Below are 14,592 nucleotides of genomic sequence, written 5' to 3' on the forward strand. Positions count from 1 at the left end.
AACAGATCAAATTTCAATTTCATGCTGGTGTCATTCCTTCTTGTTTTTCATATATCCATGCAAATAGAAACTGAAGACTGATTATTTGTTGTTGTGGTTGAGCTGTATATGCCAGCTTTTTGTATAAATTTTTTTATTCCAATTTCCTTTTCATGAAGGATACTGAAAGGCACAAATGTGATATTTTAACTTATTTTGTAACCAGGAAAGCAATCCTATACTTTGCCAACTGTTGTTCTGCTTTGTATGTGAGTAAATACTGTTAGTAATCTAGTTGTTTAAGTGTCTGTCAGTCAAGCCGTCATTTGTAGTCTGGCTTGTAGGAATGCTTTCAATCCGTGCACATCTATTTGTTTGTCACTAGATTTAAAATGCAGGCAACATACTTACACATGACTGATAACAGATTTCATGTTTTGAGAAACCTCATGAGAAATGATAGTTGGGTTGTCTCACTGCCTCACAAATCAAGACAAGAATCTGAATTATATTTTTGTTGCTATGCATGTTGCTCTTTGCCTCTAGTATCATATGGTGTAATAGTCGCCACTTGTACAAGCTCTCAGTATTATGTACCACATAAAGGGAGCCAGTCTGTAGGGGAGTAAGTTAAAAAAAAAAACCACCAAAATGTCACATGCAGGTAGTTCGACTTTGGGGAACAGTGGTTAGAATGGCCTGATAGAGGTTAGTGTAGGCTTGATACAGCTCTCCTAACAAATGCTGGAAAGAGTTACCCAGAAAATCATGCAGTGGTTAACTCTGAATTTGATGCTGTCCTGTATGGAGAATAAGCAAGAATACATGGCTCAGCTTCATTATGTTTTGGGTTTAGCCATTCACTTTCCAATAACTGCAAGAATGCAATCTTATTAAAAATATTTTTTGCTGTTTTGTACCAGTTTATAACAAATGTATGCATTCACAGGGATGTTCTATGCTTTGTTTCAGGGCAGGTTGTCTGACTTGAGAGACTGAACAATGCACAGGGTAGAAAAAGGGAAATGGTGTAGCTCAGGGGACTTGCAAAGTAAGAAGCATTCAGCAAGCATTCTGTGTATTACAATTGAACAGGTTTTGTCAACTGTTTTTAGTAGAAAAACATGTTACTACTTTGGGGTTAAAATCTCTAGGGCATAGCATACATCACTGTACATAGCAGTTTGTTTTCTCTTGGGCAACAAAACCCCGATTCTCCCTGCTGAGCTGCACTTTTATGTTGTGGTAAAAAAAAAAGGGGGGGGTGGGTAGGGAGCAAAGACATATCTCTTCTGAGTAGTACAGCTGAATACTTTAGTTACAGTTTAAACTGTAGTTTAAGCAGTAGTAGTATTTCATTCTGAAGAAAGCGTTTGGAAATGAAACGGCCTTTACTGAAAATGGGAAACAGCGTAGAAAATAATTGTTGCCAAAATTTTGGAGGAATGAAATTCCCTAATAAAGAAACAAATGTAGTTCAGTGTCACAGGAACACCAGTAACAGGACAGAAATTTGAACAGTTAATGGTACATGTGTCAGTTTTGGCAATTACAGAAGAAGTTGTTGACTGAGGGGTTGTCTGAAACTGACACTCTCTTCCTCACTCCCCCCCCCACCCCCCCCCCCACCCCCCCCCCCCAGCCCCCTTTCTTTCAGTGTGGTTATACCTAGCTTGAGAGAGGAAGGAAATACATTGTTCAGCTTGATTTCTGACTTTTTGTTTTTCTGGACTTTTCGCTTCGGCATTCAGACTACAGCATCAGTTGAAAGTACAATTTTATCGATGTTTATAGTAGCAAGCTGTGTTTGTTCCATTACTGAATAGCACATTCAAACAATAGGAGCTACTAGACTTTCTGCAACTAGTACAGTTTGAATGCCCTGCATTTGGGCAATATTGCAAAACAATCAATGAACTTAGAACACAGACTACTTAATGCTGTAATCTAAATAAACAAACCTGATTTTTGAAGTGATTTTGACTCCCTGCACTAGTACAGTTATGTTTGCTCTGAATGCGCCTACAGTACAAACCGGGTTGGTCTGGTGGAGTAATGGAAGCTAGTTTTCAGTGTACACTATTATATTTATGCTACTTTCTTGTTCCTTTACAAGGGGAGGGAGCACTTATTCACGAGCAGCCTTTTAGAGGGCAGGGTTTTTTTCTGATAAGGGTGGAAGCCTGTCATGTGGATGTTTTTGTGCAAGCAAGAAGCAGAGTTTATAGGTATATTGTAAGCCAACATTCCTGTCACAGGTAATTAGCAACTGATGTATTTAATTCTGTTTCAGTATACCCTTAATTCCCAAGTCAACAGTGTGTCCAAATATGTTTAATTTGTGAATGCTCTCTGTGTTCAGAGTCACATTTATTTTTTCATTCTTGTGGTCTAACTCAAGGCAGTGTCTGTATGTGTTCTTTTGGGGATTTCTTTTTGCAGAAGACAGGCTGGAGGGGGATAACCCCCAAAGCTAGTGGACACTCTTTCTCTAGGCTTCATTACCTCCATAATCAGTGAAGAGACAGGCTCCTGCAGAATGTGATTTAGAGCAGAAAACTGGTGTATGTCTTGGGAACAGTGCACGCACATTCCCTCTCTCCTCCTTCCCTCCCTGCCCCTTTCAAGCGCAGCCAGGAAGAGTACCTTAATGAGGTACCTGAAGCTCGTTGATTAAGAATTCTCACCATTTGCAAGTGTGCCCTAGCAATGCTTCCAGAGGTTATAAGGTTCTTAATTATAACCCGTGTGAAGGGAAATAGGTCTGTGTGTAGTTACCCAGGAAAGATACTGATTAATAGCATTTCAGAACATATAGTTTTCCCATTCAGACACTTAAGGACCTGAAATGTACAATGACAAGTCAATTTACACTGGGTGTTCAGCGCAAACAAGATTTCAGTCATATATGTAATGTAAGGATAAATGCAAAGCTGGGAACTGGCTGTCATAATGTTAGAGAGAAAACAGGAGGTTAAATAACCCAAGTTCTCTTTTTGTCAGCAATCACAAGCTTAAGGGCATTTCTACTGTCCACTTGCCTCAGGCTTTCCTTTTGTTGCTTAAGTATATATATTCATAAAGAGAGAAATCTAGATGACTACTCTTACAGACCCTCAGTTTGGAACCAGTAAATTGTAATTAAATAAAAATAAAGATTTCATATGACAGATGGGGGGGGGGGGGGGGGGGGGAGACCACCACCCCAAACAGTTAAGTTGTATGGTGTTGACAGATTGTGTGCTGCCTTCACTAACCCAGGACATACCATCTCTGCTTTCATTCCAGTCAGTTTATCAGGTTAATGCTGTGTAATAAGGATCAGTCTCATACTGAAGAGTGTGTGCTAACTATGTAGTACTATACTACAGCAATGATGACTGTAAACTGAGAAGGTAATGATCATTTAACATAAGGAACATTTGCACAGCTCTGCTGTGGATACTGGTGAAAGTTAGGTGTTCAAAAAATGAGTGCTATCATGCAGATTGTCTTTGTAGATGCATTAGTTCAAAGTGAATGTCCTCTTCTTTGGTAATATGAGATTGGGGAAACAAAACAAGACAGATGGAAAAGAGGTTGAAATTGAATAGAGATTTATCTAGAAATAATAATCCATCTGTTGTGAGTTGCAATGGCTTTTGAAATGGAATAAAGCATAGTTGTCGCTTTTCCCCACCCCCCCAGTAAGTTTAATGTCTTTTCCAAGAGAGGTATGGGTGCAGGGAATGGATGTGAAAAGAATTGGGAGGATACTGTACATGCTTTGTGTGGAAAAAGAGGAAGTCAGGTTGCTGATGCAAGCAAATAATTGTCCCATGTGATCATCGGCTGATCTCCAAATGATGATACAATGCTTTACAGTCATGATCAATATTGGAAATCTTCTCTGTTGTGTTCTATCATTGCATAATTTAATGGTCTTTGTTAACTAGCTATAGTTAGGTTTTCCCCATGTGCTTAAGAAACAGAAAAAATTCTGAAAGCCATCAGAATTCTAAATCAAAGCAGGTGATGTAATAGGTTGTCTTTAACACTTTCTTGTGCTGTTGTTCATTTCATTCATCTGTATTTGAAGTCTTCCTTTTAAGAACTTGCTATGACCTAACAAATGTTACTGTAGCTACTGAGTTGAATCTCAAAATAGAAAACATTTGTGGTAGTTTCCCCAGAACTATTCTTTGCCAGTGGCCCATCTGTAGACCCATTTAATGTATTCACTGCAGCCAAGTTAAAAAAAAAAAGAACTTGAGAGCCCTCCAAGTAATCGTGAAGATCATTGTTAAATTTAAGCCAGTCTACAAAGACTCTGCTTTAGCTTTATAATTGTCTGATTGTGTGTGAGATACAAAGATGGTACAGTTAACTCTTGAGAGCAAGTTAACCAAGTACTGCTGATTGACAGTGGAATAAAATAGGACCTCAGAGACAAGATTTGTTTTCAGTTCATGTGCTGTTTTCTTCTTCCTATATGTTAGTTTGATGACAGATTTTGGTCAATATTGAGTTTGTTCCAGCATCACAGCATTAAGCTCTATGGAAGTTCTGTGGAGGAAGATGACTCTGTTTAAGGAATTTTTAAATTTAAACAGTGCTTCCAAAGAAAGGGGAAAAGAAGTATTTTGTAGATGGGTAATTTCCATTTTGTTTCTCATTTTTTGGAATTATGTTCAAGTTCAAGGTTCCTCACAATGCACGAAACATCGGTAAACTGGACTTAAATTTGCAACACGACCTTTATGTTTCTGGGGCTCTTTCTGCAGCAGACTCAGGTAAATTACAAACTGGAAGATTTTAATGAATCAAGTTTGAAAATTATATTCCAATCAGTGCTGTATTCTTTGTGGTGATTTGAGATGAAAATAAAATTCTTTACATTTCTTTAAATTCTTAAATCTGTGGCAGACCTTGGTTATGATTGTGCATAGCCTTTGAGTGGTGGTGGTGATTGTTTCTGGGCAGACAGCTAGAAGATAGTTGTAGTTCTTACAGAAACATGATGTGTTATTTATAATATTACAGAAATAGTATGTGTTTGGGAGTAGAAGGTGTAAACCTGAAAGTCAACTAATTATTATGCTGTTATGGGAGGGACAGTAAATATTGTTACATACTTGCTCTCATGTAGCATCTGCAGTTCTCATTCTAGGTTGTCAGAATATTTGATGCGTCACTTTTCAAGTCGAAGTAAATTTTTGTTTCTTTTATGACTTAAAGTTCAGTGATTGTGAAGACAATCAGGATGTTCTTACATCTTGATAAGGGGTCAGCTTTTGCTACTTGTTTCCAAAAGGGAGTGGATTAATAGGGGTAAGGTAATCAGATCATTATCACTTTGGATTTCATGGCTAAATCTTTTAGCATGTATTTAGGCTGTTCCTTTCTTGAATTTCTCTTAGAAAAGAGACTGGATTTTGCTTTCATTACCTCACTTTGTCTGTTGATTGTGAAGTGTTGAGTTTGTGCCTGAACGTCAGTATCATGGTCCTAACTGTTTTCTGTAGTGTTTCCTCAGATCTTTTGGAAGACAAGTGACTTCTGTCAGAGGACATAATCTTCTAGCTGGATAGTTTTGGAATATAATCAAGAATATAAAAATTATTGTGGGCTTTAAAGACTGGGTTTAAGAGTTTTCACTCTGCCTTCATTATAGTTCTACAGTTAGCCACTGTCGTCAGCAGCAGCACTCTGTGAATACAGATTTAATCAGGTTCAGTCTTTGTACAACCTATTCATAGAAGTCATAGAATTGTTTAGGCTGGAAAAGACGCTTAAGATCATTGAGTCCAACCATAAACTTTCACACTACCAAGTCCACCACTAAATCGTGTCCCTAAGCACCATGTCCGCACACGTTTTTTAAATACCTCCAGGGATGGTGACTCAGCCATTTCCCTGGGCAGCCTCTTCCAATGCTTGACAACCCTGTCAGTGAGGAAGTTTTTCCTAATGTCCAATCTAAACCTCCCCTGCCGCAACTTGACGCTGTTGCCTCTTGTCTTCTTGCTTGTTACTTGGGACAAGAGACTGACACCCACCAGCCTACAGCCTCCTTTCAGGTAGTTGAAAACAGCAATAAGGTCTCCTTCTCCCCAGCTAAACAACCCCAGTTCCCTCAGCTGCTCCTGTCACAGGAGACAGTGTACTGCTACTATTACCTAGATTTCTTGGTGAAATACTTGGGAGATTATTTAGTAGGAATCTGTAGCTATTACCTTCAGCAAAGTTTTCTTCCCCCCCCTTTAAATATCACCTATGAGATCCATGGGGCATTTTTATAATTTTAACTGCACTCTTTGTTTTGATGTACAGATATTTTTTTTTAATGTAAATGGATTTTTGCTGGAAAGGGAGCGGTGTTCAGTACCAGAGAAGTGTGGCACAGATTGTATACAACAGGAGACACCTAACTAGTGCCATTGGATATGCAAATGAGCAGAAGCTATCTTTGTATAGCAGTGTGGGCATCAGTGAGAAATGTGAATTTTGCCTTGATAATGTAAGATAGACATTCAGTTATAAAGAAACTGGGTGAAGGGGACACATGAACATGAAAATTAAAGAACTAATAGGAATAATTAATGAGAGAGTTAATAAATTAAGCTTACATAGTTGGGGAATAAAGGATATTGAGCAGTAGCTGGTTTTTGTTTGGAAGAAGAGGTTTATCTCTGCAGAAGGATCACTAGGATATTTTAAGAGAAGAAAGGAAAAAAAAGACTGTTTCAACTTCTGGATGCAAAAATAATCCTAAAATAAATAAGTACTCCAAAAAATACTCATGCTTTAAAGTCTGATCTAAAGCCTATCCAAGACAATGTGATGTCTTTTATAAATTTAGATGGGTTCTGTCAATTAATAAAGACTTGTGATCAAGTCTGGAGGCCTGATCATAAGAGTCTATTGCATAACTTTCATGATTCTAAATGAAATTGCTCAAAGTCTTAATGCTGCAAATAGATGTAGTTGTATGATTCTTCTGTGATTGCCTACTTCATGATCATTTCTCTGTAATTTATTCCCTGCATTTATTGTATTTCCTTCTTGTCAAATAGGTAAGCAACCTGAAGAAAATTTTAAAAGGAATATTGGATTACAACCATGAGGTAAGAACTGTTTTAAGTAATCTAGATCTGCTTTCCTTTTTTGTTACATATTTTGGTTAACCTATTCAATATAAGTTATATTTTACCAATTAAATCCTGACTTTCTTGCAAAGTGATTGACGTACAGAGTGTTTCATGGCCTGTTCTCAGGTGTTAGCCTTCTCTAAAACTTACCTGGTGTATTGAATACTCAGAGTTGCCAGAGGAGTCTGATGTGCAGTCTGCTGGTCTGATGTGCAGTTGTACAAACAGTAGATGTTTTTGCTGACTGTGTTCTGCAGATGGACTTCTAACAGCTTTTGACCTGTATCTGAATTTCGTTTCACACACACACACCCCACCCCTGTGCTCCAGCTAAAGATTGTCTCTTCCCTGGCTTTTTCCCTTGAGGAGAGAGAGTAAAGAGCCTCTCCCCATGATAAAATTTGCAATGAAATGTTTTAGTCCTGAGGTACTGGGGTCTCTCCTTGGCATTTGCTCTTATGCTATTGAGCAAACTCAGAAATTAATCACTCCAGAGGAAATACAATATATCCGTTTTTTCAGTGGTGAATTTTCAGTTGAAATATGCTTTCAGTTTCAGTGATGTTTTGAGGCAAATTGATCTTTACAGGCTGCAGCACAAAATCCATAGTATGTATGTTCTGGACATGGCTTGTCTCAAAATATTAGCTTCTCATAAATACTTCAGAGGAAGATATTTGTTAATGAACTTAAGTCTTTAAAAATGAACAGATTTTCAGAAAAAGTTTGACTCAAGCTCATATTCGGTGGATGGTCAGGTATCTGTGTTGAAATGAATTTTGAGAATTGATAGTTAAGCAAGCTGGTCATAACTGACAAATATAGAAAGGAACAATTGGTTGTTTATAACAAGTTAATACTATTGTGAAAAAGTGATCCCAGTGTGATGATTACGTTTCTGATGTGAAAACTTCACTACTAAGCAAGCTTAGAGTTGTTTCAAGCTGATTAGGTTTTGTATAATGCATATTTATGTTTAACTGTATTTGGTTTGATTTCTTTTTTTTTGGCTGAGGCAATGCTTGTCATGATAATTCTACTATGAACCCTGGTTATGTTTTCCTCAACCTGATTCCCTGTCCTAGCTATCACCTTCTACAGAAATACAGATTTGAATTTGTATGGACTTTACCTGATGTAGCTAAAAGCCTTTGAAAAGCATATAAGCTAATTTTGTTCATCTTCAAAAACTCAAAATTATGAATTGCATTCAGGAGGACAGTCTTCCAATAGCTGTCGTATGTTGCTGTCTCTTATCAGTTATAGTATGGAAGGACAAGAAGCCAAAGTCTGCATGCTGTGTTATGCCCCACTGATCTTGCTATAGAACTCTGCTGCTCTGTAATTGAAACTTTTGTTTTTACAATTGAGATCTTTTATGTTTATTTTTTAAAAAGGGGAAAAAATGCTCTTTTTCATCTCAGGATATTTATTGCAGAGTCTAGCCTTTATTTTCATATCTCTTTCACTTCAGTTTTTTTGTTGGATTAAAATCGTATCTCATGTTTATTTCAATATTTCAATCTTCTGTTTACACATTCATATCCTTGGTTTCATGATAATGCCTGTTGATATGGCTCTTAGCTTCAGCTTTCTTCAACAGCATTAATGAAGCCATTTGTATTGTTAACTTAAACCTGGCATTGCCTTTGAAAGAAATTAAGGAAGTACAGATCAATATATAAACATGTCAGATTTGTATAATTCAAATAATACTGTGTTATACAGTATTATTGCAGTCTTTATACAATGGTAAAATTTTCCATTGTGCTTGATGCATTCACGGATTTCTTATTTTCTCACTAGAATGACCTAAAGGAAGTCTTTTCCAATAAGAATGTATCTGGGTCCTTCAAATTGTACAAAAATTTTTAGTGATGTTGGTGCTTATTCTTTGAGATACCTGTTTAGAAAAAAATAATGCCACAATACAAAAAAACACTGTATAAAACAAGAAAGAACTTAACCACAACAATTCCAGAAAGCTGAACTCTGGAAAACTTTGAATGGCTTGATTTCAGTGTGTTCTTCATATACATCTGTTAAATGTTTTTTATAAATACCTTTACCTCATTTTCTTCTTTTCTTGAGTATTAACACAACAAAGGGCATCCAGCAAGCAAATGATTGGTTCCCTCCATAGTAATTGTTTCTTTATTGCACTCTGCTTAAGAAGTGACAGTTTCTTTTTATCTGCAATTAATGTGTCAGAGATGTTTTTAATTCCATATTTCATATTCATATTTTCAGCCCCCTGAAAGCTCTTTATGAACAATTTAGAAGTATTGTTTCATTTCTTCTACTGACAATCATTAATGTAAATCCTTCTTAAGTATAAATCAGATTACATTAATTGTAAGTCACATGAGGTTTTTGTTTTGTTTTGTTTCCTTCTGTATGTGGGCTGTGTAATTATGTATTGTGCTACTACCTCAAGTTCTCCTCCATGGAACTAGCTTTGTTAGCTCTGAGACTTGCTAAATATCCTTGAATTTTCTAGAAATGTGAGGCCAAGTGATGGAGTTTTTTACTGTCTTAAACTTGCCATCCATCAGTCCTAGATACATATGTTGCATAAGTGAAATATTTCAATTTCTGACTTTCTAGTGGTAAAGAAATGAGATTTATGTATAATACTTTATGCTATATATTTCATATAAGGTGGGTTTTAGGCATTAGATTTTTTTAATAGGATGCTTTTAAAAAAAAGTGTTATTATCCATGTGCTATTGATCATTGTGGAAGCCTGCCTTTAACTTTTATCTGAAAAAAAAAAAAAAAATCTTCCAGGTTTGAAACTATTAGTTTCTTACTAGTTAAGACAGTCAGGTTTCTCTTCTCCCAAATATTAGTTGTGTCAAGCAGGTTTAATATTTGGATATTAGGTGTTAGGCAATTCAGTTTGTTTTAAAGTTGGATTGAAAACTATGTTAAAATATAAGTGAATTGCTTTTGTTGATTTGGAATCATCTTTGTATTTCAAAATGTGTGTGTGTGAACATGTGTAGTGATACAGACATGTATGTATTGGGTCTTCATACAGATTCTGGGGCAACAGATTAATGACTTCACCCTTCCTGATGTCAACCTGATTGGAGAGCATGCTGATGCTGCAGAGCTTGGGAGGATGCTTCAACTTATTTTGGGATGTGCAGTGAATTGTGAACAGAAGCAAGGTATAAAATTTTGAAAGCATGTTTTCTCCCAGGCAGTGAATAAAAATCTAGCTTGTTGTGTAATTACTTAGGGGGAAAATTATATTTCTCATGTTGCTGTCAGAGGCAAATGTGGGGTTTTTGTCAGTGATGACATTGTTTTGTACTACAGATAATAACTTGTTTTGCTATAAGCTTCACTAGTTTTGGAGTCCCACATTGTGGAAATGGTTTTGCTTCTAATATACATGTTTTCAGTTTTTCTTTGCTGAGCTGAAAAGGCACTCTACACAAGAAAATTCTTGGGCCCATCATTTAACCATTTATGAAGTAGCTTGGGATAATAAAGAAAGAAAAAATGTGGTTGTTGCACTATTCTGTGTAACTCCTGATTTTAGGGGTGCATTCCAGTTGTCGTGTTACTACGCAGTCAAGAGCCATCAGTGTGGCTTAGGGCTGCACTGAAGATGTCTAATGTGATTTGGGATACTGTAGTTTCTGAGATTTTTGCATGGGATTGACAAATAGGAAAAAGTGATGCTGGCAACCATGCCCTTCTGGGCAGCAGCTGAAGACCAAGTGTGATACCTTAAGGGCATTGAAAATGTCACTTGAGGCATCTGTTAGGCGGTTGAATCCCTCTTCAGCAGTCACTGAAAGAGACTTCGGCCTCTCTTGACTCCCATGGCACCAGCTGTCTTATCTGACCTGCACAGGTAGATAAGGACCCATTAATTTTTCCTGCACATGCCACAGAGGATGTGATGAACAGCAGAGACACTTGTCGAAGTGTCCCAGATCTCATGCTGTCATGCTCTAAACTTGCCTTGGGTGCAGGGTGTTATTGCTTAATTACCTTAAATTGTTCTTAATTCAAGCCAGGTTAAAGTAGCAAGGCAACTACAAACATTTATTCTTAACACTTAAAACAGGAAGCAGAAGAAAAGGTTTATAAAATACACATGTGGGTAAATTAATATAAATACAGTAAACATAGTTTTAAGTTGCATCAAATACCTCTCTTCCTGATTTAACTTAATTCTGGTTTCCTTTCTGAAAAAATTGCAGCCAGGGTTTCAGACCCTTTGTCTTCCTCTTGCATTATGCATATTAGTTTTTTATAGCTAGTTTCGCCTTTCCACTTTTCTCAGGTGTCTAAATCACTTTAAAGTAAATTCAGAAGGAGAATTTATTCTTTTAATCAGGAGACAGTCTGGCTATTGTATTAATTAAAATAGAGGTAGTTTTCTTGCATGAGTACCTAAATAGATTTTTATTAGACCTTCTGTACTCCTTGTTTTATGTAAAATTATCTTCCTTTTAGTGACTGTTTGGCATCCTCAAGTGGGAAGTGTATCTTATTCCTGCATTTCTCTTACTCTTTCAGTCTGGACTTCAAAAAAATCTGTCAGAAATACCAGAACAGTCTAGTTTTACGTACTTCGATTGAAATGTAGCATGATCTAATAAATGACTCTGAGGTGACTGATTCCCAGCATTTTCCTCATGGGAAAATCGTTAAAGAATACAGGTCACATGTAAAGATGATCGTGTCTGACTGGAAACCATATGCTACTGGGCAAGTCAAACTCCATGATTTAGTCCAAATGTCAGAATCTGTCCTTATAACCCTGTATCATCTTACAAGGTACCTGCTGCGTAATTCACATCTACACATAGGTGAGGAATGAAAAAGTGGAGGGGACTTACTTGTGATGCCGCAAAGAAGTAAGAACAGATATGAAAATGCCTTGAAATGAGGATATTGTAGGAAGGCAGGATGTTTTTGTTAACTTATGAAAGAGGACAACCTATGCAAGGTTCATATACTTCTATAGCCTGAATAGTTTGGGAACAAAGTGAGAAAAGGAAGTTAAGTAGCTATTTCAGAAGTGAGAAATGCCAGAAGGAAAAAGAATGGATGACAACAGTGTACTTTTTTCATTGTTGCAGACTTCCAGTGAGCCTGGATTTCTGTCTGAACAGACTTCTAATACTAATGAAGTCTTGTTGAGTTTATTGACTTGGAACTTGAGTGGTGATTATACATTTTGGTGTCATCTGTGGCACCTAGTCACTTTGTAGGAAGGATGCAACTTCTGACCTCATGTTCTGTGTGACTTGAGTTTTAACAGTAACATTTCAGAATGCTCTTATTTTCAGAGTACATCCAGACCATAATGATGATGGAAGAATCGGTTCAACATGTTGTCATGACAGCCATTCAGGAGGTATGCTGGGATGCCCACAGTGTGTAAAAGTTCAGCCTGTCAGTGTTGTACAAAAGTCTGCTATTTTCTACTTTGGAAAAACAAAATAAGTGGCATAGATTTTGCCATTTTACATGGAGAAATATCTTATTTTTCCTTAGAAAAGCTTGCTTTTTGTCAAGGAACTCTGGTTGAATGTCCCACTTTTCTTTAAATCTAGAAGTTTGAAACTTCCAGATATTTTTGGTACTGGGTTCCCTTTCCTTTACCTTTCCCACCCTATGGCTCCTGAATTACACTAGACTGCTTTTGTATGAGTAATCAAATACTGTAGGATTTCTTCAAAATTTGTATCCTGAAATTGCAAAACTCCCATCAACTGTTAATTAATATTTTTGTTTTTGTTTTTTTTTTTTACTGGACAAGTGAAAAGAGAAGTGGATAGTATAGTATTATTTTGTCAGCTGTATTGTTATGAATAGGCTAATGAAGGTAGTTGTGCTAATACGTTATTATGAGTTAGCAATTATACTGCAGTGTGTTTTGTAGAAGTGTTCTCCGGTAGTAAATTAAAACTGTAGTGAAATACAAACCACAGTGTTAGGGACCACTACAACCATGAAGCTGCTGTGTGACTTCTTACAGAGTCTGGAGTGCCTGTCAGTTTTCATAGATGGAGGTTTACTGCAGGGCAGGCCACTGAGGAAAGCAGGAAATCGCTGGTAATCCTGTTTCTTCTGGACCTGAACAACAGAAACTAAATTCCACATTGATCTCTAGGGCAATTTCATTTTTCTGTAATGTCTGAACAGAGAAAGATGTCAGTGAGTCTAGAGGGACTTTGTCCCCTATCATTTTGTCCACTGCTGTATCCATGCAGTCATACATCCTGTTGTCTGTGTGAGGACTGCTATCTATAACATTGCAGAGGGGACTTTTGAAATTAGCATTGAAAGAATCCTTATGCTAAATCATCTTCCAGTCAGTGCTGTTAAGTACCAGTTTGCCTGAGTTTTGGGATCTATTACTTTTGCATTCTTTTTAACTGTAATACAGTGTTTTGGAGGATTTTCCTAATGTCTGCTTTTATTAAACCCAACTTGCAGCATTGCTTTATTCTGCGCTGTCTTAAAATAGTAAACCTTTTCTTATCCTTCCTTCTTCTGTTGAAAATCTCCTGTTTGATTTATTTAAAGATCTCCTTCATTTGCTAAAATGGGCAGATCTGAAGCAGCCCACAGTTTTTGGCATTTGATGAGTAGGAATTTAATTTGTTTAGTGTTTAAGTCCTTTTCCAGAGGTGGGGAGTAGAAGTGGGGAGAAATCACAGGTTAAGGTTCTGTTCTTCTGAAATAGATTTTTGAAACTCAGTGAATCAAAAACCTTACTGTTCAGGTACTTGTGCAGCTCTGAAAGGCAGCATTAAATTCACTCAAGCTTCTTAGAAATCCAAAGTGTTGAGGAGGATCTTGGGTACTTAACAAAGAGGTCAGAAAGTGTCAAAAAAGAAAAATAAAAACTCTGGGACACTTTGAGAGCAGAACCTCCCTCCATTATTTTTCAATGGTTTTGGGAGTCTGGAGAGGTCCCAGTCAACTGGAAGCTGGCAAAGGGTTGTCCTGATTTTCAGGAAGGGAAAGAAGGAAGACCCTGGTCATTACAAGCTGGTCTTATTTCAGTGCCTGGCAAATTTATGGAGGTTATTCTGAAAGTTACTAAAAAACACTTGAGAGACAATGCAGTCATTGATCATAGCCAGCACAGGTTCACAAGGGAAAAGTTCCACTTAACTAACTTAATTTTGACTTTATGACAAGGTTACTCATCTAGGTGACCAAGGGAAGCCAATAGGGGTGTGTTTATTTTATCAAAGCTTTTAATACTGTCTCTCACAGTATCCTTCTCGACAAAATGTTCAGCGTACATTTAGATAAGTTCATAATATTTTGGGTGAGCAATTTACTGATGGACTAGTCTCAAAAGGGTTATAGTAAATGAGGTTATATTAGGCTGGTGACCAGTCTCGGGGGTCAATTTTAAGGCAAGTGTTCTTCAATATTTTTATAAATCATCTGTATGCAGAAATTGAATGTACATTAAGTAAATTTGCTAATGAGC

At 37.0% G+C, this 14,592-nt stretch overlaps 1 protein-coding gene across 4 annotated transcripts in view; it reads left to right on the plus strand.

Annotated features, from left to right (window-relative positions):
- The window catches only part of LOC130142645 (protein Hook homolog 3), a 94,142-nt gene that overhangs the window by 26,710 nt on the left and 52,840 nt on the right, over positions 1 to 14,592 (plus strand). For 3 of the 4 annotated variants that reach the window (XM_056324938.1, XM_056324937.1, XM_056324939.1), the window contains exons 4-6: positions 7,035 to 7,085; positions 10,153 to 10,285; positions 12,428 to 12,495. In XM_056324938.1, the coding sequence (XP_056180913.1) occupies positions 7,035 to 7,085; positions 10,153 to 10,285; positions 12,428 to 12,495 (252 nt within the window). Of the gene's footprint in view, positions 1 to 4,654; positions 4,752 to 7,034; positions 7,086 to 10,152; positions 10,286 to 12,427; positions 12,496 to 14,592 lie in introns of all 4 variants that reach the window. The other variant, XM_056324940.1, reaches the window with a different exon arrangement.

The sequence above is a fragment of the Falco biarmicus genome, chromosome Z (genome assembly GCF_023638135.1).
Source record: "Falco biarmicus isolate bFalBia1 chromosome Z, bFalBia1.pri, whole genome shotgun sequence".
Classification (NCBI taxonomy): Eukaryota; Metazoa; Chordata; class Aves; order Falconiformes; family Falconidae; genus Falco; species Falco biarmicus.